Genomic DNA, 23330 nt, shown 5'->3' on the forward strand with positions numbered 1-23330 from the left:
CACACACCTGTACACACAATTCTCACACACACGTGCACACACACTTCACATGCATGCACACACACGTACACTCACACACGTGCACACACGTATACACACAACTCACACGTGCACACACACTTCACATGCGCGCACACACACGTGCACTCACACATGTATACACACAACTCACACACACACTTCACACGTGCACTCACACACACGTGCTCCCTGCTGTGCTGGCAGGCAGGCAGAAGGCCCCAGGGCAGAGATGCTCCCGGCTGTCACTCTGCACTAGGCAGGCTGGGCTGACGGGCCCCGGGCCCCCCGGCAGCTCCCCCCGCCCCCACTGGGGAGAGGATCCATGAAGCCGGCTGGGTGTGTGTGTGTGTGTGAGACACTCAGAGCCGAGGGGAGCCCGGCTTAGCCACCCACTGCAGGGCCCCAGGGAGGCCCCGTCTGCAGGGAGACAGGGCTCCAGACGCCCCCCTCTCCACACTCAGCGCATGGGGGGGAGGGTCAGGCTGGCCTAGTGGGTAGCACCCAGCCTGGGGGACCCTGGATGCCTGAGATGTATTCCTGGTTTGGTCACGTCCCTGCCCCGTGCCTCAGTTTCCCCATAGCCCTGCTGCCCTCCACGCAGGCAAGTGCCGTGCGCTGAGCCCCAGAGCAGAGAGGGGCCTGGGCGGGGGACCGGCAGGGATGGGATGGACTTGCGGGGGGGCAGTCGCTCTGTGTGCAAGGGCTGGATTTGCGGGGGTGGGGGAGAGTCTGGCCTTTGACTCAGCCACCCCTCCCCCCCCGAAATGGGAGCGGCGGCTGGCAGAAATGTGATCCCGGGTGTAGGTTTGGGGACTGCAATACCATCTAGTGGTTAGAGCAAGAGGCTGGGAGCCAGGGTTCCTGGCTGTGGCAGGGCAGGGCGGTCTAGTGGATAAAGCGAGGCAGGGCTGGGAGCCAGGACTCCTGAGATCTATCCCCTGTGCTGCAAGGGCAGTGTGGCCTAGTGGGTAGAGCAGGGGAGGGATGGGAGGCAGGACTCCTGGGTTCCATCCCGTGCGCTGAGAGGGCAGTGCGGTCTAGTGGGTAGAGCGGGGTAGGGGCAGGTGAGCTAGGGTGCGTGTGACCCCCTTTTCCCTTTCTCACTGGGCTGGGGTTCAGATGGGGGGGTTGGCTAGGGTATGGGGGTGGGGGCTAAAGTTGTACATTTGCCATGATCCTCTCCCTGGGTTGAGCTCTCGTGACTGGTAGCAGTAGTAGGCTCTTCTCCTCCTGCGCGGGCCAGCCTCTTGCGCCTCAACGTCCTCCTTGCGGTCAAGGCATTGGATTGGGTTTCAGGAAAGGTGGGGCCGGCCCCCAGCTCTGCCCCGATCGCAGGTCTCCATGACAAATCTTAAGTCCCCAGTAAAATAGATTCATTTTTAGTAATCACAATTGTAGGCAGATGTGTTAAGGCGCAATACGGAAATCCGAGGATCGCCCGACTACCAAAATCTGCCGTTGTTCGGCAACTGCAAATGAACACCGCCCTTTGGAAGGCAAGGGAATTCCCAGCCACACATCCTTAACTCTGCCCCTTTGAGGGAAAAGGAGTTCAGAGCCAAACACCCTTAACTCTGCCCCCTTTGGATGAAAGGGAATTCCCAACCTAACACTCTTCACTCTGCCACTTTGAAGGCAAGGATGTTCCCCACTATAAAGCTGCCACTTTGAACACAAGGGAAGTCCCAACCAAATACCCTTAATTGTGCCCCTTTTAGGGAAAGAGAGGGCCCAGCCAAACACCCTTAACTCTGCCCCCTTTGAATGAAAGGGAATTTCCAACCAAACACATTTCACTCTGCCGATTTGAAACAAGGATGTGCCCAGCTAAACAAATGGCCACTTTGAACACAAGGAAATTCCCAGCCAAATATCCTTAATTCTGCCCCTTTGAGGGAAAAGGAGTTCCCAGCCAAGCACCCTTAACTCTGCCCCCTTTGAACGAAAGACAATTCCCAGCCAAACACTCTTCACTCTGCCACTTTGAAGGCAAGGGAATGCCCAGTGAAATACCCTTAACTCTGCCCCCTTTGAACGAAAGACAATTCCCAACCAAACACTCTTCACTCTGCCACTTTGAAGGCAAGGGAATTCCCAGTCAAATACCCTTAACTCTGCCCCTTTGCAGGAAAAGGAGTTCCCACCCAAACGCCCTTAACTTTTCCCCGGCTGGATGAGGCGTTCCATCAAACTGCCCAGCCGTTTCCTCTGCGTGCGGGTTCCTGAGCGCGTTGGCCCGTCCGCCTCCTTGGCCTGGCTCCGGCCCGGGGGCAGGATGGTGAGCTGTGTCCCGGAGGTCGAGAGCAGGAAGAAGGGGAAGAGGGGCTCCCGGGGGCAGCCGGAGAAGGTAAAGATGTGCGCCATACTCTCAGCGTCGTAGAAGGCCAGTCTGCCCTGCTCGCAGTCCAGGTGCAGCCGGACCACGCTGGGGGCCGACGGCGGCGGCAGAGGGGTGGGGGGGTAAGTGAGCGCGCTCCACTCCCCCTCCTGGTACTGCAGGGCCCAGACCCCCACGTCCGAGGACGGCTTGAACACGCCCAGCCTCTCCACGGAGTCCCGGGCTACGCCGACGGCCCAGTCTCCCCCCAGGTCCACCTCTACCTCCCAGTAACGCTGCCCGGCTGAGAAGGACCGGGCGGCCAGGACGCCGGGGAGGGAGTCGAATCGACAGTCGCTCTTGGGGACGTCCTGCCAGAAGACGCCGCAGGTCACCCGCCGGTCACCCTCCGACAGCACCAAGAAGGGGTTGGCGGTGTTCCGGTCCAGTGTGACGTCCGCCGGCGACAGGGACACTGGGGGCAGATGGAAACAGGCGATGGGGCACGTCCCTGGAGCGCGTCCCCTCTGCTCAGCTCACGCCTCACCCCTGGGAGCTACACCCGGCTGCCTCAGTTTTCCCCTCTGTAAAATGGGCCTATGCCCTTAAGCCCCCGGCTCTTTTCTGACCCAGCTACTCAACCCCTTTTGGGTGGATGCCTGAATGAGGCAGGAGAGCCACTAGGGCTGAGGGGAGATTTTCCATGGGGACACTTTTTTGGCCTGGAAAAATTTGCCGGAGAGCAGAATTTTGAACTCAGCTCTTGGAATTAATCTGGAGTCACTCCCAACGGGCATTGGGGAGAGGGCGGGGTTCTGAACTCAGCTCCCGGGGGCTAATCTGGAGTCACTCCCAATGGCACTGGGGATAGGACAGGATTCTGAAATCAACTTCCAGAGGCTAATCTGGAGTCACTCCCAAATGGCAATTAGAACAGGGCGGGGTTCTGATCTCAGCTCCCAGGGGTTAATCTGGAGTCACTCTCAAATGGCACTGGAAACAGGGTGGAGGTCTGATTTTAGCTCCCAGGGGTTAATCTGGAGTCACTCCCAAACGGCAATGAGAACAGGGCGGGATTTTGATCTCAGCTTCCAGGAGCTAATCTGGAGTCACTCCCAAATGGCACTGGGGACTGGGCGGGGTTCTGATCTCAGCTCCCGGGGGCTAATCTGGAGTCACTCCCAAACGGCAATGAGAACAGGGCAGGATTCTGATCTCAGCTCCCAGGGGCTAATCTGGAGTCACTCCCAAACGGCAATGAGAACAGGGCAGGATTCTGATCTCAGCTCCCAGGGGCTAATCTGGAGTCACTCCCAAACAGCAATGAGAACAGGGCAGGATTCTGATCTCAGCTCCCAGGGGCTAATCTGGAGTCACTCCCAAACGGCAATGAGAACAGGGCAGGATTCTGATCTCAGCTCCCAGGGGCTAATCTGGAGTCACTCCCAAACAGCAATGAGAACAGGGCAGGATTCTGATCTCAGCTCCCAGGGGCTAATCTGGAGTCACTCCCAAACGGCAATGAGAACAGGGCAGGATTCTGATCTCAGCTCCCAGGGGCTAATCTGGAGTCACTCCCAAACAGCAATGAGAACAGGGCAGGATTCTGATCTCAGCTCCCAGGGGCTAATCTGGAGTCACTCCCAAACGGCAATGAGAACAGGGCAGGATTCTGATCTCAGCTCCCGGGGGCTAATCTGGAGTCACTCCCAAACAGCAATGAGAACAGGGCAGGATTCTGATCTCAGCTCCCAGGGGCTAATCTGGAGTCACTCCCAAACGGCAATGAGAACAGGGCAGGATTCTGATCTCAGCTCCCAGGGGCTAATCTGGAGTCACTCCCAAACAGCAATGAGAACAGGGCAGGATTCTGATCTCAGCTCCCAGGGGCTAATCTGGAGTCACTCCCAAACGGCAATGAGAACAGGGCAGGATTCTGATCTCAGCTCCCAGTGGCTAATCTGGAGTCACTCCCAAACAGCAATGAGAACAGGGCAGGATTCTGATCTCAGCTCCCGGGGGCTAATCTGGAGTCACTCCCAAACAGCAATGAGAACAGGGCAGGATTCTGATCTCAGCTCCCGGGGGCTAATCTGGAGTCACTCCCAAACGGCAATGAGAACAGGGCAGGATTCTGATCTCAGCTCCCGGGGGCTAATCTGGAGTCACTCCCAAACGGCAATGAGAACAGGGCGGGGTTCTGATCTCAGCTCCCAGGGGCTAATCTGGAGTCACTCCCAAACGGCAATGAGAACAGGGCAGGATTCTGATCTCAGCTCCCAGGGGCTAATCTGGAGTCACTCCCAAACGGCAATGAGAACAGGGCAGGATTCTGATCTCAGCTCCCAGGGGCTAATCTGGAGTCACTCCCAAACGGCAATGAGAACAGGGCAGGATTCTGATCTCAGCTCCCAGGGGCTAATCTGGAGTCACTCCCAAACAGCAATGAGAACAGGGCAGGATTCTGATCTCAGCTCCCAGGGGCTAATCTGGAGTCACTCCCAAACGGCAATGAGAACAGGGCAGGATTCTGATCTCAGCTCCCAGTGGCTAATCTGGAGTCACTCCCAAACAGCAATGAGAACAGGGCAGGATTCTGATCTCAGCTCCCGGGGGCTAATCTGGAGTCACTCCCAAACGGCAATGAGAACAGGGCAGGATTCTGATCTCAGCTCCCGGGGGCTAATCTGGAGTCACTCCCAAACGGCAATGAGAACAGGGCAGGATTCTGATCTCAGCTCCCGGGGGCTAATCTGGAGTCACTCCCAAACGGCAATGAGAACAGGGCGGGGTTCTGATCTCAGCTCCCAGGGGCTAATCTGGAGTCACTCCCAAACGGCAATGAGAACAGGGAGGGGTTCTGATCTCAGATCCCGGGGGCTAATCTGGAGTCACTCCCAAACGGCATGGGGGATAGAGCCGGGTTCGAATCTGGAGCTTCAGGCTTTGAGGTTTCGCTGGCGAGTTGGAATTTCCCGCAGAAAATGAAAAACCCCCAAAAACTTTCCTCGGGGACTTTCCCGCCCAGGTCCGTGAGCTGCAAGCGTCCCCGGGGACAATCCCCAGAAACCCCCGGACCGCCGAGGCCCTGCTGGGGAGAGCAGGCTTCTGCCCGGTGTCTCCTGGCGTGGGAAACGATATTCGACTCCCGATTTCTGTGCCCTCTCCTGGACCACCCCGCCTCCTGCCTTTCCCAATCTGCTCCATTCCCGATCCGTCGGCGCACACCTGCACCGCTCTTCCCGGCCGCTGCCTCCAGCTCCGACCACTAGGCCTGGCTGCCCACCTGCCCGGTTCATGCCCCATCCTTATGGTTGGGTCTGCTCCTACCTCTGGCTAGTACTTTCCAGCCAGGGAGGGAGGTCAGAGATAAGGGAAGCCAAGCACGTACGGGAGAGAAGTAGACTTTTTTTTTTACCTTTATCGAGAAAAGTTTTCCATTCTGTAACGACAAAAAAAGAAAGTTTCAATCAGCCGGAGAAGCAGCGAGAGGGGACAAAACCCAGCTAAACTGGTGGGGGGGTTCTTAAAACAAAACCCGGCCACTGTCTCCCAAATAAAAACGTTTCACTGGGTTCCGAATTCTCTGTACTGTTTTTCAGGCAGCCTCTCCGGCGTTGCGAAAGGAAACCGTTGGAGTTCGCAACTGTTTTCAGATTTTCTCTGGAGTGAGGAGGGCACTTCCGCGAAAAATACGAATAAACTTTTCAAATTCTACAGAGGGAAATTCAGTCCCAAGTGAGTAACGGCCCCATACGGAACCACAACTCGCACACTTCTTGGGTTGGAGCGTGATTTTAGCAACTGGTATCACTGAGCCATCGGGGCCTGATCTCGGTCACCGTGTGCCTGGGCGGCGCCCGGCCCGATGGGCCCTGATCTCGGTCACTGTGTGTCTGGGCGGCGCCCGGCCCGACGGGCCCTGATCTCGGTCACTGTGTGTCTGAGCGGCGCCCGGCCCGACGGGCCCTGATCTCGGTCACTGTGTGTCTGGGCGGCGCCCGGCCCGACGGGCCCTGATCTCGGTCACCGTGTGTCTGGGCGGCGCCCGGCCCGATGGGCCCTGATCTCGGTCACCGTGTGTCTGGGCGGCGCCCGGCCCGATGGGCCCTGATCTCGGTCACTGTGTGTCTGGGCGGCGCCCGGCCCGATGGGCCCTGATCTCGGTCACCGTGTGTCTGGGCGGCGCCTGGCCCGATGGGCCCTGATCTCGGTCACTGTGTGTCTGGGCGGCGCCCGGCCCGACGGGGCCCTGATCTCGGTCACTGTGTGTCTGGGCGGCGCCCGGCCCGATGGGCCCTGATCTCGGTCACTGTGTGTCTGGGCGGCGCCCGGCCCGACGGGGCCCTGATCTCGGTCGCTGTGTGTCTGGGCGGCACCCGGCCCGACGGGCCCTGATCTCGGTCACTGTGTGTCTGAGCGGCGCCCGGCCCGACGGGCCCTGATCTCGGTCGCTGTGTGTCTGGGCGGCGCCCGGCCCGACGGGGCCCTGATCTCGGTCACTGTGTGTCTGGGCGGCGCCCGGCCCGACGGGGCCCTGATCTCGGTCACTGTGTGTCTGGGCGGCGCCCGGCCCGACGGGCCCTGATCTCGGTCACTGTGTGTCTGGGCGCCCGGCCCGACGGGCCCTGATCTCGGTCACTGTGTGTCTGGGCGCCCGGCCCGACGGGCCCTGATCTCGGTCACTGTGTGTCTGGGCGCCCGGCCCGACGGGGCCCTGATCTCGGTCACTGTGTGTCTGGGCGCCCGGCCCGACGGGCCCTGATCTCGGTCACTGTGTGTCTGGGCGGCGCCCGGCCCGACGGGGCCCTGATCTCGGTCACTGTGTGTCTGGGCGGCGCCCGGCCCGACGGGCCCTGATCTCGGTCACTGTGTGTCTGGGCGGCGCCCGGCCCGACGGGCCCTGATCTCGGTCACTGTGTGTCTGGGCGGCGCCCGGCCCGACGGGGCCCTGATCTCGGTCACTGTGTGTCTGGGCGGCGCCCGGCCCGACGGGGCCCTGATCTCGGTCACTGTGTGTCTGGGCGGCGCCCGGCCCGACGGGCCCTGATCTCGGTCACTGTGTGTCTGGGCGCCCGGCCCGACGGGCCCTGATCTCGGTCACTGTGTGTCTGGGTGGCGCCCGGCCCGACGGGGCCCTGATCTCGGTCACTGTGTGTCTGGGCGGCGCCCGGCCCGACGGGCCCTGATCTCGGTCACTGTGTGTCTGGACGCCCGGCCCGACGGGGCCCTGATCTCGGTCGCTGTGTGTCTGAGCGTCGCCCGGCCCGACGGGGCCCTGATCTCGGTCACTGTGTGTCTGGGCGGCGCCCGGCCCGACGGGCCCTGATCTCGGTCACTGTGTGTCTGGGCGCCCGGCCCGACGGGCCCTGATCTCGGTCACTGTGTGTCTGGGCGGCGCCCGGCCCGACGGGCCCTGATCTCGGTCACTGTGTGTCTGGGCGGCGCCCGGCCCGACGGGCCCTGATCTCGGTCACTGTGTGTCTGGGCGCCCGGCCCGACGGGCCCTGATCTCGGTCACTGTGTGTCTGGGCGGCGCCCGGCCCGACGGGCCCTGATCTCGGTCACTGTGTGTCTGGGCGGCGCCCGGCCCGACGGGCCCTGATCTCGGTCACTGTGTGTCTGGGCGGCGCCCAGCCCGACGGGCCCTGATCTCGGTCACTGTGTGTCTGGGCGTCGCCCGGCCCGACGGGCCCTGATCTCGGTCACTGTGTGTCTGGGCACCGCCCGGCCCGACGGGGCCCTGATCTCGGTCACTGTGTGTCTGGGCGGCGCCCGGCCCGACGGGCCCTGATCTCGGTCACTGTGTGTCTGGGCGCCCGGCCCGACCGGCCCTGATCTCGGTCATTGTGTGTCTGGGCGGCGCCCGGCCCGACGGGCCCTGATCTCGGTCACTGTGTGTCTGGGCGCCCGGCCCGACGGGGCCCTGATCTCGGTCACTGTGTGTCTGGGCGACGCCCGGCCCGACGGGCCCTGATCTCGGTCACTGTGTGTCTGGGCGGCGCCCGGCCCGACGGGGCCCTGATCTCGGTCACTGTGTGTCTGGGCGGCGCCCGGCCCGACGGGCCCTGATCTCGGTCACTGTGTGTCTGGGCGGCGCCCGGCCCGACGGGGCCCTGATCTCGGTCACTGTGTGTCTGGGCAGCGCCCGGCCCGACGGGGCCCTGATCTCGGTCACTGTGTGTCTGGGCGACGCCCGGCCCGACGGGGCCCTGATCTCGGTCGCTGTGTGTCTGGGCAGCGCCCGGCCCGACGGGCCCTGATCTCGGTCACTGTGTGTCTGGGCGGCGCCCGGCCCGACGGGCCCTGATCTCGGTCACTGTGTGTCTGGGCGGCGCCCGGCCCGACGGGCCCTGATCTCGGTCACTGTGTGTCTGGGCGGCGCCCGGCCCGACGGGCCCTGATCTCGGTCACTGTGTGTCTGGGCGCCCGGCCCGACGGGGCCCTGATCTCGGTCACTGTGTGTCTGGGCGGCGCCCGGCCCGACGGGCCCTGATCTCGGTCACTGTGTGTCTGGGCGCCCGGCCCGACGGGCCCTGATCTCGGTCACCGTGTGTCTGGGCGGCGCCCGGCCCGACGGGCCCTGATCTCGGTCACTGTGTGTCTGGGCGGCGCCCGGCCCGACGGGCCCTGATCTCGGTCACTGTGTGTCTGGGCGGCGCCCGGCCCGACGGGCCCTGATCTCGGTCACTGTGTGTCTGGGCGGCGCCCGGCCCGACGGGCCCTGATCTCGGTCACTGTGTGTCTGGGCGCCCGGCCCGACGGGCCCTGATCTCGGTCACTGTGTGTCTGGGCGACGCCCGGCCCGACGGGGCCCTGATCTCGGTCACTGTGTGTCTGGGCGGCGCCCGGCCCGACGGGGCCCTGATCTCGGTCACTGTGTGTCTGGGCGCCCGGCCCGACGGGGCCCTGATCTCGGTCACTGTGTGTCTGGGCGGCGCCCGGCCCGACGGGCCCTGATCTCGGTCACTGTGTGTCTGGGCGGCGCCCGGCCCGACGGGCCCTGATCTCGGTCGCTGTGTGTCTGGGCGGCGCCCGGCCCGACGGGCCCTGATCTCGGTCACTGTGTGTCTGGGCGGCGCCCGGCCCGACGGGCCCTGATCTCGGTCACTGTGTGTCTGGGCGGCGCCCGGCCCGACGGGCCCTGATCTCGGTCACTGTGTGTCTGGGCGGCGCCCGGCCCGACGGGCCCTGATCTCGGTCACTGTGTGTCTGGGCGGCGCCCGGCCCGACGGGCCCTGATCTCGGTCACTGTGTGTCTGGGCGGCGCCCGGCCCGACGGGGCCCTGATCTCGGTCACTGTGTGTCTGGGCGGCGCCCGGCCCGACGGGCCCTGATCTCGGTCACTGTGTGTCTGGGCGCCCGGCCCGACGGGCCCTGATCTCGGTCACTGTGTGTCTGGGCGGCGCCCGGCCCGACGGGCCCTGATCTCGGTCACTGTGTGTCTGGGCGGCGCCCGGCCCGACGGGCCCTGATCTCGGTCACTGTGTGTCTGGGCGCCCGGCCCGACGGGGCCCTGATCTCGGTCACCGTGTGTCTGGGCAGCGCCCGGCCCGACGGGCCCTGATCTCGGTCACTGTGTGTCTGGGCAGCGCCCGGCCCGACAGGCCCTGATCTCGGTCACTGTGTGTCTGGGCGGCGCCCGGCCCGACGGGCCCTGATCTCGGTCACTGTGTGTCTGGGCGGCGCCCGGCCCGACGGGGCCCTGATCTCGGTCATTGTGTGTCTGGGCGGCGCCCGGCCCGACGGGCCCTGATCTCGGTCATTGTGTGTCTGGGCGGCGCCCGGCCCGACGGGCCCTGATCTCGGTCACTGTGTGTCTGGGCGGCGCCCGGCCCGACGGGCCCTGATCTCGGTCACTGTGTGTCTGGGCGGCGCCCGGCCCGACAGGCCCTGATCTCGGTCACTGTGTGTCTGGGCACCCGGCCCGACGGGCCCTGATCTCGGTCACTGTGTGTCTGAGCGTCGCCCGGCCCGACGGGCCCTGATCTCGGTCACTGTGTGTCTGGGCGGCGCCCGCCCCGATGGGCCCTGATCTCGGTCACTGTGTGTCTGGGCGGCGCCCGGCCCGACGGGGCCCTGATCTCGGTCGCTGTGTGTCTGGGCGACGCCCGGCCCGACGGGGCCCTGATCTCGGTCACTGTGTGTCTGGGCGGCGCCCGGCCCGACGGGCCCTGATCTCGGTCACTGTGTGTCTGGGCGCCCGGCCCGACGGGGCCCTGATCTCGGTCACTGTGTGTCTGGGCGGCGCCCGGCCCGACGGGCCCTGATCTCGGTCACTGTGTGTCTGGGCGGCGCCCGGCCCGACGGGCCCTGATCTCGGTCGCTGTGTGTCTGGGTGGCGCCCGGCCCGACGGGCCCTGATCTCGGTCACTGTGTGTCTGGGCGGCGCCCGGCCCGACGGGCCCTGATCTCGGTCACTGTGTGTCTGGGCGGCGCCCGGCCCGACGGGCCCTGATCTCGGTCACTGTGTGTCTGGGCGGTGCCCGGCCCGACGGGCCCTGATCTCGGTCACTGTGTGTCTGGGCGGCGCCCGGCCCGACGGGCCCTGATCTCGGTCACTGTGTGTCTGGGCGGCGCCCGGCCCGACGGGGCCCTGATCTCGGTCACTGTGTGTCTGGGCGGCGCCCGGCCCGACGGGCCCTGATCTCGGTCACTGTGTGTCTGGGCGGCGCCCGGCCCGATGGGCCCTGATCTCGGTCACTGTGTGTCTGGGCGGCGCCCGGCCCGACGGGCCCTGATCTCGGTCACTGTGTGTCTGGGCGGCGCCCGGCCCGACGGGGCCCTGATCTCGGTCACTGTGTGTCTGGGCGGCGCCCGGCCCGACGGGCCCTGATCTCGGTCACTGTGTGTCTGGGCACCCGGCCCGACGGGCCCTGATCTCGGTCACTGTGTGTCTGGGCGGCGCCCGGCCCGACGGGGCCCTGATCTCGGTCACTGTGTGTCTGGGCGGTGCCCGGCCCGACGGGGCCCTGATCTCGGTCACTGTGTGTCTGGGCGGCGCCCGGCCCGACGGGCCCTGATCTCGGTCACTGTGTGTCTGGGCACCCGGCCCGACGGGCCCTGATCTCGGTCACTGTGTGTCTGGGCGGCGCCCGGCCCGATGGGGCCCTGATCTCGGTCACTGTGTGTCTGGGCGCCCGGCCCGACGGGGCCCTGATCTCGGTCACTGTGTGTCTGAGCGGCGCCCGGCCCGACGGGCCCTGATCTCGGTCACTGTGTGTCTGGGCGCCCGGCCCGACGGGGCCTGATCTCGGTCATTGTGTGTCTGGGCGGCGCCCGGCCCGACGGGCCCTGATCTCGGTCACTGTGTGTCTGGGCACCCGGCCCGACGGGCCCTGATCTCGGTCACTGTGTGTCTGGGCGGCGCCCGGCCCGACGGGCCCTGATCTCGGTCACTGTGTGTCTGGGCGCCCGGCCCGACGGGCCCTGATCTCGGTCACTGTGTGTCTGGGCGGCGCCCGGCCCGATGGGCGCTGATCTCGGTCACTGTGTGTCTGGGCGGCGCCCGGCCCGACGGGCCCTGATCTCGGTCACTGTGTGTCTGGGCGGCGCCCGGCCCGACGGGCCCTGATCTCGGTCACTGTGTGTCTGGGCGCCCGGCCCGACGGGCCCTGATCTCGGTCACCGTGTGTCTGGGCGGCGCCCGGCCCGACAGGCCCTGATCTCGGTCACTGTGTGTCTGGGCGGCGCCCGGCCCGACGGGCCCTGATCTCGGTCACTGTGTGTCTGGGCGGCGCCCGGCCCGACGGGCCCTGATCTCGGTCACTGTGTGTCTGGGCGCCCGGCCCGACGGGCCCTGATCTCGGTCACTGTGTGTCTGGGCGGCGCCCGGCCCGACGGGCCCTGATCTCGGTCACTGTGTGTCTGGGCGGCGCCCGGCCCGACGGGCCCTGATCTCGGTCACTGTGTGTCTGGGCGGCGCCCGGCCCGACGGGGCCCTGATCTCGGTCACTGTGTGTCTGGTCGCTGTGTGTCCCTAGGTTCGCTCCCCGCTCCGTCGTGCGGTGGGCGTTGGGCGATGACGGGCCGGGAATACTCACCGTCCTCCTTGGAGGCCTCGTCTGCAAGAGAAAGGAAGAGGTGAGGCTGGGGGGAGGATGCCCGGACACTGGGGAAATTTGGGCACCTCCCGGATTGGGGGCGAGGAGGGAAAACCCCACGGTCGTACCCCTCCCTGGAACGGGTTCTCCACCGGGGGCGTGTCCCTGGAGCTCTGGATCTTGTACCTTATTGGTCGTGCCTGGAGGCAGTCGGGCCAATCAGGCGTGAGAGGAAGACACGGTTGGGCAGGTAGGGGGCGGCAGGGCCAGGGCGGCGGGGGGGCACCCAGGCCCTATAGCCCCTAGAGCCAGGCCTGTCCGTACCCCGCTTCCAGCACGCAGAGGCACTGAAACACACCCACTCCCCCGGCCCGGAAGCGGAGCGATACCTCGAAGGGCCCGGATCTTCCAGCGGAGACCGGGAGCCAGGACCAGCAGGAGGAGACAGGTCACGAGAAGGAGGACCGACGCCGTCTTTTCGGGGTCCTGCCGGGGGAACAGCCCTGGGGAGAGCGCGGGGCAGCGGCTCAGAGGACCGGCGAGGGGAAAGGCCAAGGTGATGGAGCTAGCGAGGGCTCCAAGCCAAATTCCGATCTCAGGTTCCAGGGGCTAATCTGGAGTCACTCTCAAATGGATCTAGGGACAGGGCGGGGTTCTGATCTCGGCTCCCAGGGGCTAATCTGGAGTCACTCTCAAAGGGTATGTCTACACTACAAAGTTAGTTCGAACTAACGGACGTTAGTTCGAACTAACTTTAATAGGTGCTACACTAGCGCTCCGCTAGTTCGAATTTGAATCGAACTAGCGGAGCGCTTAGTTGGAACTAGGTAAACCTCATTTTACGAGGACTAACGCCTAGTTCGAACTAGCTAGTTCGAACTAAGGGCTGTGTAGCCCTTTAGTTCGAACTAGTGGGAGGCTAGCCCTCCCCAGGTTTCCCTGGTGGCCACTCTGGCCAACACCAGGGAAACTCTATGCCCCCCTCCCGGCCCCGGACCCCTTAAAGGGGCACGGGCTGGCTACGGTGCCCGTGCCAGGTGCAAGCCTGCCAGCACCCAGCTAGCAGACCCTGCACCTGGCACGGCACAGAGCCACCCACCCGATGCCCCCCAGCCCACCCCCTCTTGCCGGGACCAGGCTGGCGGCTCCCGGGAGCTTGCCCTGGACCGCAAGAGGCGGGCACCTTCCTGGGCTAGTGCGGACATCGTGGACCTCGTCCACGATCTCCGCACTAGGCACAGGAAAGTGGCCGTCTAGGGCAGGAGAGCTGCCAGCCTGGCCACCCAGGACCAGGTGTGCATGAAAATCAAGGGGGTCCACTGAGACCCCCGACACTGAGCCCTGAGCTTACAATGGCCGTCCTGGGTCAGACCAAAGGTCCATCTAGCCCAGTAGCCTGTCTGCCGACAGCGGCCAACCCTAGGGACCCTGGAAGGGATGGACCGAAGACAGTGACCAAGCCATTTGTCTCGTGCCATCCCTCTCCAGCCTTCCACAAACTTTGGGCAGGGACACCACTCCTACCCTCTGGCTAATAGGACTCCATGGCCCCAACCTCCATGACTTTATCTCACTTCCCTTTCAACTCTGTTCTAGTTGTAGCCTTCACAGCCTCCTGCAGCAAGGAGTTCCACAGGTTAACTATTTGGCTTTGTCAAGAACAACAACTTTCTCTTACTAGTTTCAAGCCTGCTACCCATTCCTTTCCTTTGGTGTCCTCTAGTCCTTCTTTATGGGAACTCAGGAAGAACTTTTCTGAATGCACCCTCTCCACCCAACCCCTGCTTTTAGAGACCTCTATCCTGTCCCCTCTCCGTCTCCTCTTTTCTAAGCTGAACAGTCCCAGTCTCTGTAGCCTTTCTTCATCTGGGACCTGTTCCCAACCCCTGATCATGTTAGTTGCCCTCCCCTCTCCCAGCCTCTCTCTTCCCCTCTCCCACCTCCTTTTCCCAGTCTCCCCCAGTTTTGTTCAATAAAGACAGAGTCAATGTTGGAAGAAACGTTATCTTTATTTTGTACATCAATAAGAAGGGGGGCTAGGGAAGGGTAAGTGGAAGGAGGTGAGGGAGGAATGGGGTACGAGCCCCCGATGGGGAGGACTGGGCTGGCTCTGCGGGCTTCTGGGGGTGGAAGCTCTCCTGCAGCCCCCCAATTACTCCCTCTCCCCAGATGGCAGCCTGCGGCAAGTGCAGCCGGGCTGATGGCCGAGTGGTGTGATGTGCCCAGTGTGGGCACTCAGGGCACTCCAAGCCAGAACTTCTTTGCAAGCGGGGCACCCCTTAGAACTGTGTGTCCGGGGTGGGGGTCGGGACCCTTTAAGCGCAGCCCTCGGCTAGCCTGAGACAGCATCTCCATGCTCTAAGTCCTCCTTTTATGCCCTGCCGACACTGCTTCCGGCCATCCTTAAGCCCTGTTCAGAGTCCACTCAATGTGGACTTACTAGTTCGAACTAGCAAAACGCTAGTTCGAACTAGTTTTTAGTTCTAGATGCGTTAGTTCGAACTAGCTTAGTTCGAATTAACTAATTCGAACTAAGTTAGTTCGAACTAGCGCTGTAGTGTAGACGTACCCAAATGGATCTGGAGACAGGGCGGGGTTCTGATCTCAGGTTCCAGGGGCTAATCTGGAGTCACTCCCAAATGGCACTGGGGCAGGGCGGGGTTCCAATCTCAGGTACCAGGGGCTAATCTGGAGTCACTCCCAAATGGCACGGGGGACAGAGTGGAGTTCTGCTTTCAGATCCTGGGGTAAATCTGGAGTCACACCCAAATCGCACTGGAAACAGGGCGGAATTCCAGTCTCAGATCCCAGGGGCTAATCTGGAGTCACTCCCAAAGGGCACTGGGAACAGGGCTGGAGTTTGGTGAGGTCCTCGGAGTCAATCCGGAGTCACTCCGGGTACGTCTACACTACAGCGCTAGTTCGAACTAACTTAGTTCGAATTAGTTAATTCGAACTAAGCTAGTTCGAACTAACGCATCTAGAACTAAAAACTAGTTCGAACTAGCGTTTTGCTAGTTCGAACTAGTAAGTCCACATTGAGTGGACTCTGAACAGGGCTTAAGGATGGCCGGAAGCAGTGCCGGCAGGGCATAAAAGGAGGACTTAGAACATGGAGATGCTGTCTCAGGCTAGCCGAGGGCTGCGCTTAAAGGGTCCCGACCCCCACCCCGGACACACAGTTCTAAGGGGTGCCCCGCTTGCAAAGAAGTTCTGGCTTGGAGTGCCCTGAGTGCTCACACTGGGCACATCACACCACTCGGCCATCAGCCCGGCTGCACTTGCCGCAGGCTGCCATCTGGGGAGAGGGAGTAATTGGGGGGCTGCAGGAGAGCTTCCACCCCCAGAAGCCCGCAGAGCCAGCCCAGTCCTCCCCCATCGGGGGCTCGTACCCCATTCCTCCCTCATCTCCTTCCACTTACCCTTCCCTAGCCCCCCTTCTTATTGATGTACAAAATAAAGATAACGTTTCTTCCAACATTGACTCTGTCTTTATTGAAAAAAACTCGGGGAGACTGGGAAAAGGAGGTGGGAGAGGGGAAGAGAAAGGCTGGGAGAGGGGAGGGCAACTAACATGATCAGGGGTTGGGAACAGGTCCCAGATGAAGAAAGGCTACAGAGACTGGGACTGTTCAGCTTAGAAAAGAGGAGACGGAGGGGGGACAGGATAGAGGTCTCTAAAAGCAGGGGTTGGGTGGAGAGGGTGCATTCAGAAAAGTTCTTCCTGAGTTCCCATAAAGAAGGACTAGAGGACACCAAAGGAAAGGAATGGGTAGCAGGCTTCAAACTAGTAAGAGAAAGTTGTTCTTGACAAAGCAAATAGTCAACCTGTGGAACTCCTTGCTGCAGGAGGCTGTGAAGGCTAGAACTAGAACAGAGTTTAAAGGGAAGTGAGATAAAGTCATGGAGGTTGGGTCCATGGAGTCCTATTAGCCAGAGGGTAGGAGTGGTGTCCCTGCCCAAAGTTTGTGGAAGGCTGGAGAGGGATGGCACGAGACAAATGGCTTGGTCATTGTCTTCGGTCCATCCCCTCCAGGGTCCCTAGGGTTGGCCGCTGTCGGCAGACAGGCTACTGGGCTAGATGGACCTTTGGTCTGACCCAGGACGGCCATTGTAAGCTCAGGGCTCAGTGTCGGGGGTCTCAGTGGACCCCCTTGATTTTCATGCACACCTGGTCCTGGGTGGCCAGGCTGGCAGCTCTCCTGCCCTAGACGGCCACTTTCCTGTGCCTAGTGCGGAGATCGTGGACGAGGTCCACGATGTCCGCACTAGCCCAGGAAGGTGCCCGCCTCTTGCGGTCCAGGGCAAGCTCCCGGGAGCCGCCAGCCTGGTCCCGGCAAGAGGGGGTGGGCTGGGGGGCATCGGGTGGGTGGCTCTGTGCCGTGCCAGGTGCAGGGTCTGCTAGCTGGGTGCTGGCAGGCTTGCACCTGGCACGGGCACCGTAGCCAGCCCGTGCCCTTTAAGGGGTCCGGGGCCGGGAGGGGGGCATAGAGTTTCCCTGGTGTTGGCCAGAGTGGCCACCAGGGAAACCTGGGGAGGGCTAGCCTCCCACTAGTTCGAACTAAAGGGCTACACAGCCCTTAGTTCGAACTAGCTAGTTCGAACTAGGCGTTAGTCCTCGTAAAATGAGGTTTACCTAGTTCGAACTAAGCGCTCCGCTAGTTCGATTCAAATTCGAACTAGCGGAGCGCTAGTGTAGCACCTATTAAAGTTAGTTCGAACTAACGTCCGTTAGTTCGAACTAACTTTGTAGTGTAGACATACCCTCCCTGCCCACACCGGCTGTGTAAACCCTACAGGAACGGGGAGGGGTGTGGCCAGCTCACCGGTGATCCGAATAGTCGTCTCGGCTTGCGGGCCGGAGGCCCCGGCTCTGACGAGGCAGGTCAGCGTTGGGTCCGAGTGCTCGGCCAGCACCACGGAGCTGGAGATGTTGAAGAGGCCGTCGGCATTGCGGGGTGTCTCTTCCGACGCGGGGCGCAGGGGCTCCCCACGGCCGTTACTCCAGAGTACGTGGGGCTCCGGGTACCACCCCGATGAGAGACACGACACCCGCACCCCCCCGTCCTGATAGCCGGCCATGTGCAGCACCGGATCGGCGCCGGAGCCTTCGGGGAGACGAGCCGGAACAGGAAGTTAAGGCAGTGAAAATGGGTCGCAAATCTGCCGTAGCAGCCACCTGCCCCACTGACCCCCATGGAGTGATGGCCCATTGACCCAGCTGGGATCTGCCCCACTGACCCCAATGGAGCGATGGCCCATTGACCCAGCTGGGATCTGCCCCACTGACCCCAATGGAGCGATGGCCCATAGACCCAGCTGGGATCTGCCCCACTGACCCCAATGCAGCGACGGCCCATTGACCCAGCTGGGATCTGCCCCACTGACCCCAATGCAGCGACGGCCCATAGACCGAGCTGGGATCTGCCCCACTGACCCCAATGCAGTGACGGCCCATAGACCCAGCTGGATCTGCCCCACTGACCCCCATAGAGCGACGGCCCATTGACCCAGCTGGATCTGCCTCACTGATCCCAATGGAGTGATGGGCTCACACCCTGGCTGCCCACGCACCGGCCTTACCTGGCTCTGCCATCCCAAAGCCCAGGAGCAGGCAGAGGGCAATTGGGACGGGCAGAAAACAGCCCCAGGTGCTCCCCATCCTGCTCCCGGCTCCGGCCAGCTCCCCGATTCCTGGTGAGGGAGCAGCCGGCTCCGCACCCGCGTGGGACCTGCCAACGACACCCGTGAGCAACGGGGCAACCAATCAGAAGCTTCCCCCTTGACACGTCGCCGCCCCCATTTTCTCCGCGGACGTGTTCTCGCTTTCCACGGAAAACGCCCTCCCGACGTCCGCACGGGGCGTTTTCTCTGCCGACACCGTGCTCACGAGGGGCTCGTGTGCACGGGTGGCGCTCTCATTGGCCCGTCGCGTGCCCCTCCCTTTTCGCACGGGGCGGAGGTTACGCCGAAACGAGCCGCGTGGACGCTGTCTTTTGGCGCAACCCCCCTTTTCCCGCCAGCTCGGGATCCTCCTTGGGGGAGGGGTGTGTAAAGATCTGGCAGGAAAAGGGGGGGCTGTGCCACAAGACAACCCCCACGTAGCTCGTTTTGGGGCCAACCCCCCCCAGCGCAAAAATGGACCGTGCCCCATGCAAATGAGTCCCTCATTAGCATCCCGTCAGTCGAGAAAACTTGTGTCGATGTCACCCTCGTAATGGGGGGGAGGGAGTGGCCACAGAAGACCCCTTGGAGGGTGGCTTCCCCGCCACGCTTCTCCTGGCTCTTTGGAGCTTCTCACCACCCGGTCTTGCTAGGCCAGATTTCCCGATCTCCCCCAACCATGGCACCAATCTGAGACCCTTCCGAACCTCTTCAGATCGGAGAATAATGCCGTTTTGGGCCCAACTTCCAGGAACCCCGCTCCCCTGCTGGGATCAGCCCCCCAGTGAATGATTCGGGGTGAGCCCCACTTTAGGAACGAAAGGGGGATGGGCACGCCTTTCGTTGCTCCCCCAGCAACAATTATTTCCACGGGGCTGCGGAGGAGGCCAAAGGGACTTTATTAAGTGCAAAACAGTCGGCTTTAAGGAAAAAACATAACATAGGAACGGCCGTACTGGGTCAGACCAAAGGTCCATCTAGCCCAGTATCCTGTCTACCGACAGTGGCCAGCACCAGGTGCCCCGGAGAGGGTGGACCGAAGACGATGATCAAGCGATTTGTCTCCTGCCATCTCTCTCCAGCCTCTGACAAACAGAGGCCAAGGACACAATTTTATCCCCTGGCTAATAACATTTATGGACCTAACCTCCATGAAATTATCCAGCTTCTCTTTAAACTCTATTATAGTCCTAGCCTTCACAGCCTCCCGTGACGAGGAGTTCCACAGGTTGACTACACGCTGTGGCTACGTCTACACTGGCATGATTGTCCGAAAATGCTTATAACGGAAAACTTTTCCGTTAAAAGCATTTTCGGAAAACGTGCGTCTACATTGGCAGGACGCTTCTCCGCAAAAGCACTTTTTGTGGAAAAGCATCCGTGGCCAATGTAGACGCACTTCAGCCGCTTTTCCGGAATAAGTTGCCAGCTGTCTACACTGGCCGCTTGAATTTCCGGAAAAGCACTGACGATCTAATGAAAAATTGTCAGTGTTTTCCCGGAAAAACTATGCTGCTCCCGTTCGGGCAAAATTCCTTTTCCGGAAAACTATTCCGGAAAAGGGCCGGTGTAGACAGCAGAGATTTCTTTTCCGCAAAAAAGCCCAGATCACGAAAATGGCGATCGGGGATTTTTTGCAGAAAAGCGCGTCTACATTGGCACGGACACTTTTCCGGAAAAAGGGCTTTCCGGAAAAGCATCCTGCCAATCTAGACGTGCTTTTCCGGAAAATGCTTTTAAAGGTGGGGGGGCAGGCCAGGCGAGCAGGCAGGGGGCGGGGATATGTAGGTCGGGCGGTGAGGGGGCGGGCCAGGTGAGCAGGCGGGGGGGATATGTAGGTAGGTCGGTGGGGGGGCAGGCCAGGCGAGCAGGCAGGGGGCGGGGGCCGGGGGGGGGGATGTAGGTGGGGTCAGTGAGGGGGGGGGGGGAAATGAATAAGTAGTGGCGGGGGGGGGGGGGATATGTAGGTAGGGTCAGTGAAAGGCTGAACCAGGGGAGCAGGCGGGGGGGGATATGTAGGTAGGTCGGTGAGGGGGCGGGCCAGGTGAGCAGGCGGGGGGAGAGGTATGGTGGGGGGGGCGGGGGGGGGGAATAAGCGGGGGTGAGCAGGGGGGGGAGACATGGGAGGTCGTCAGGCCGGTGCAGGGGGGGGGCAGGTGAGCAGGCGGGGGAGAGCAGGGGGGGGGGGATATGTAGGTAGGTCGGTGGGGGGGCGGGCCAGGCGAGCAGGCGGGGGGGGGATATGTAGGTAGGTCGGTGGGGGGCGGGCCAGGCGAGCAGGCGGGGGATATGTCGTCGTCGGTGAGGGGGCGGGCCAGGCGAGCAGACGGGGGGGGATATGTAGGTAGGTCGGTGAGGGGGCATGACAGGTGAGCAGGAGGGGGAATATGTCTCGTCAGTCAGAAGTGAATAATGCGAGCAGGCGGGGGGCAGGGATATGTAGGTAGGTCGGTGGGGGGGCGGGCCAGGTGAGCAGGCGGGGGGCAGGGATATGTAGGTAGGTCGGTGGGGGGGGGCGGGGGTGAGCAGGCGGGGGGCAGGGATATGTAGGTCGGTGGGGGGGCGGGCCAGGTGAGCAGGCGGGGGGCAGGGATATGTAGGTAGGTTGGTGGGGGGGCGGGCCAGGTGAGCAGGCGGGGCGGGGATATGTAGGTGGGTGGGGGCGGGCCAGGTGAGCAGGCGGGGGGCAGGGATATGTAGGTAGGTCGGTGAGGGGGCGGGCGAGGTGAGCAGGCGGAGATATGTAGGTAGGTCGGTGGAAATAGACCAGTGAACAAATGAAGACAAGGATATCTCGTCAATCCAGTCTGAAATGAATAGGTAAACAAATGAGGGGATATCTCGATAAATCAGTCGAAAGCTAGACAAATCATTTCATGGGGATATCTCGTCGTCAGTGAAATGAATAGATGGGCTCATGAGGATCTCGATAAATCAGTCAGAAATGAATAATGGCTATGAGGGAGGATGTAAATGCAGATCAGTCTGGAAATGAATAATGAGCAATGAAGTTATCTCGTCGTCAGTCTGGGAGGCCAGATAAGCAGTATGGCTGAGGAGACAGGGATATGGGTAGATCAGTCGTGAATGAGCGAACAGACGGAGACAGGGATATCTCGTCGTCGATGAAATGAAGCGGGTGTGTGTGGGAGATATGTCGTCTGGAGTCAGGTGGGGGGCGGACCAGGTGGGCAGACGGGGAACAGGGATATGTCGTCGTCCGGTGGGAGCGGACCAGGTGTGAACAGGCGGGGGGATATGTAGGTGGGTCGATTGGGGGGCGGGCCAGGTGAGCAGGCGGGGGGATATGGAGTGGGTCGGTGGGGGCGGACCAGGTGAGCAGGCGGGGGATATGTGGGTGGGTCGGTGGGGCGGGCCAGGCGGGCGCAGGCGGGGGGCAGGGATATGTGGAGTGGGTCGGTAGGGGGCGGGCCAGGGAAGCAGGCGGGGGGATGAGTAGGTCGGTGGGGGGAAATGAATAGTGAGCAAGCGGGGGATATGTAGGTGCGTCAGTCAATGAATGAGTAAACAATGAGAACATAAAGGATATGTAAGTAAAATCAATCAGAAATAGATAAATGAGCAAATGAAGACAGGGATGTATAGATAGTCAGTCTGAAATGAATAAGCGGAAGCAAGCCAGAAGATATAGTCGTCAGTGAGGGAGCCGAGCCAGGGAGCAATGAAGGGGATATGTAGATAGATCGATTGAGAAATGAACCAAATATTTCGTAATGAGATATGTGAGTGAATCGAGGCAGAAATGAAGGTAATGAGCGCAATGAAGGCAAGCAGGCGGGGGGCAGGGATATGTAGGTAGATCGGTTGAGGGGGCGAATAGTGAGCAGGCGGGGGGAGGGGAATAATCGGTGCCGGCCGGTGGGGGGGTGGGGGCGGGCCAGGTGAGCAGGCGGGGGGGGGATATGTAGGTAGGTCGGTGGGGGGCAGGCCAGGGGAGCAGGCGGGGGGGATATGTAGGTAGGTCGGTGAGGGGGCGGGCCAGGCAGCAGGCGGGGGGCAGGGATATGTAGGTAGGTCGGTGGGGGGGGGGCGGGCCAGGCGAGCAGGCGGGGGAGGGATATGTAGGTAGGTCGGTGGGGGGGGCGGGCCAGGCGAGCAGGCGGGGGAATATGTAGGTAGGGGGGGGGCGGGCCAGGCGAGCAGGCGGGGGGGGGATATGTAGGTAGGTCGGTGAGGGGGCAGGCCAGGGAGCAGGCGGGGGGGGATATGTAGGTAGGTCGGTGAGGGGGCGGGCCAGGCGAGCAGGCGGGGGGGGATATGTAGGTAGGTCGGTGAGGGGGCGGGCCAGGCGAGCAGGCGGGGGGGGATATGTAGGTAGGTCGGTGAGGGGGCGGGCCAGGGGAGCAGGCGGGGGGGGGATATGTAGGTAGGTCGGTGAGGGGGCGGGGCCAGGCTGGCAGGCGGGGGGCAGGGATATGTAGGTAGATCGGTGAGGGGGCGGGCCAGGGGAGCAGGCGGGGGGGGGATATGTAGGTAGGTCGGTGAGGGGGCGGGCCAGGCGAGCAGGCGGGGGGCAGGGATATGTAGGTAGATCGGTGGGGGGGCGGGCCAGGCGAGCAGGCGAGCAGGAGGGGGCGGGTCGAGGAGCGCAGCGCGGAGTCAAAGTGAAAGTGGCTCCAGATGTCGCCCTTCGCCCCCCAGTCTCTGGGTCAGAGAGGAACCAAACAGCCCCCCCACTCTACCCCCCCCCCCCCGCGCAGAGACACGAGTTCCCCGGCCTCCTTGTGTAGTGGGGGGAGGGGTTGGGGGCCCGAGTCCTGCCCCCCTAGGGCCGCGGGGGGTCTCTCCGCGCCGCGCAGGTGCCGGGAGGGGGGGCGGATTCGCACTGGGGGGTCCCTGTCTCCCACCAGCCCCCCCCCCGTGGCACCTGCCCCAGCGCCCCGCACCGCGCCCCCTTTGCCGTCCCCGCTCCCCACCGTTCAGGGCAGCCCCCCTTACCAGCAGCGGGTGACTGGGGGGCGGGGTGCCCCGCTGGCCGTCTCCGGCGCCCCTCCCTTGGAAAATCAGCTGCTCCAGGCAGTGCGGGGCGCCCCCCCCTCCCGAGACGCCCCACTCGCTGCAAACAAGGAAATCCCTCTGCCCCACCCCCAGGGGCGGGCCCATCCTGCCCCTCCCCCCGCCGCAGGGCATAGAAACCCTCCCCTTCCTCCCCCCCCACTCCCGGGGCGGGCCCATCCTGCCCCTCCCCCCGCCGCAGGGCACAGAAACCCTCCCCTTCCTCCCCCCCACTCCCGGGGCGGGCCCATCCTGCCCCTCCCCCGCCG

General features: G+C 62.9%; 1 protein-coding gene across 1 annotated transcript; it reads right to left on the bottom strand.

Annotated features, from left to right (window-relative positions):
* Nucleotides 1–1384: 1384 nt before the first annotated feature.
* LOC142823154 (butyrophilin subfamily 1 member A1-like) lies at nt 1385–23162 on the bottom strand. Its single transcript, XM_075913713.2, has 7 exons — nt 23005–23162; nt 17965–18113; nt 17208–17489; nt 12771–12884; nt 12382–12402; nt 5757–5780; nt 1385–2813 (listed from the first exon to the last, which is right to left on the bottom strand). The coding sequence occupies exons 2-7, from the start codon at nt 18041–18043 to the stop codon at nt 2176–2178; spliced, it is 1158 nt and encodes a 385-aa protein (XP_075769828.2). The 5' UTR covers nt 18044–18113; nt 23005–23162; the 3' UTR covers nt 1385–2175.
* Nucleotides 23163–23330: the final 168 nt, after the last annotated feature.

The sequence above is a fragment of the Pelodiscus sinensis genome, chromosome 19, assembly GCF_052426305.1.
Source record: "Pelodiscus sinensis isolate ZL-2025 chromosome 19, ASM5242630v1, whole genome shotgun sequence".
NCBI classification, from domain to species: domain Eukaryota; kingdom Metazoa; phylum Chordata; order Testudines; family Trionychidae; genus Pelodiscus; species Pelodiscus sinensis.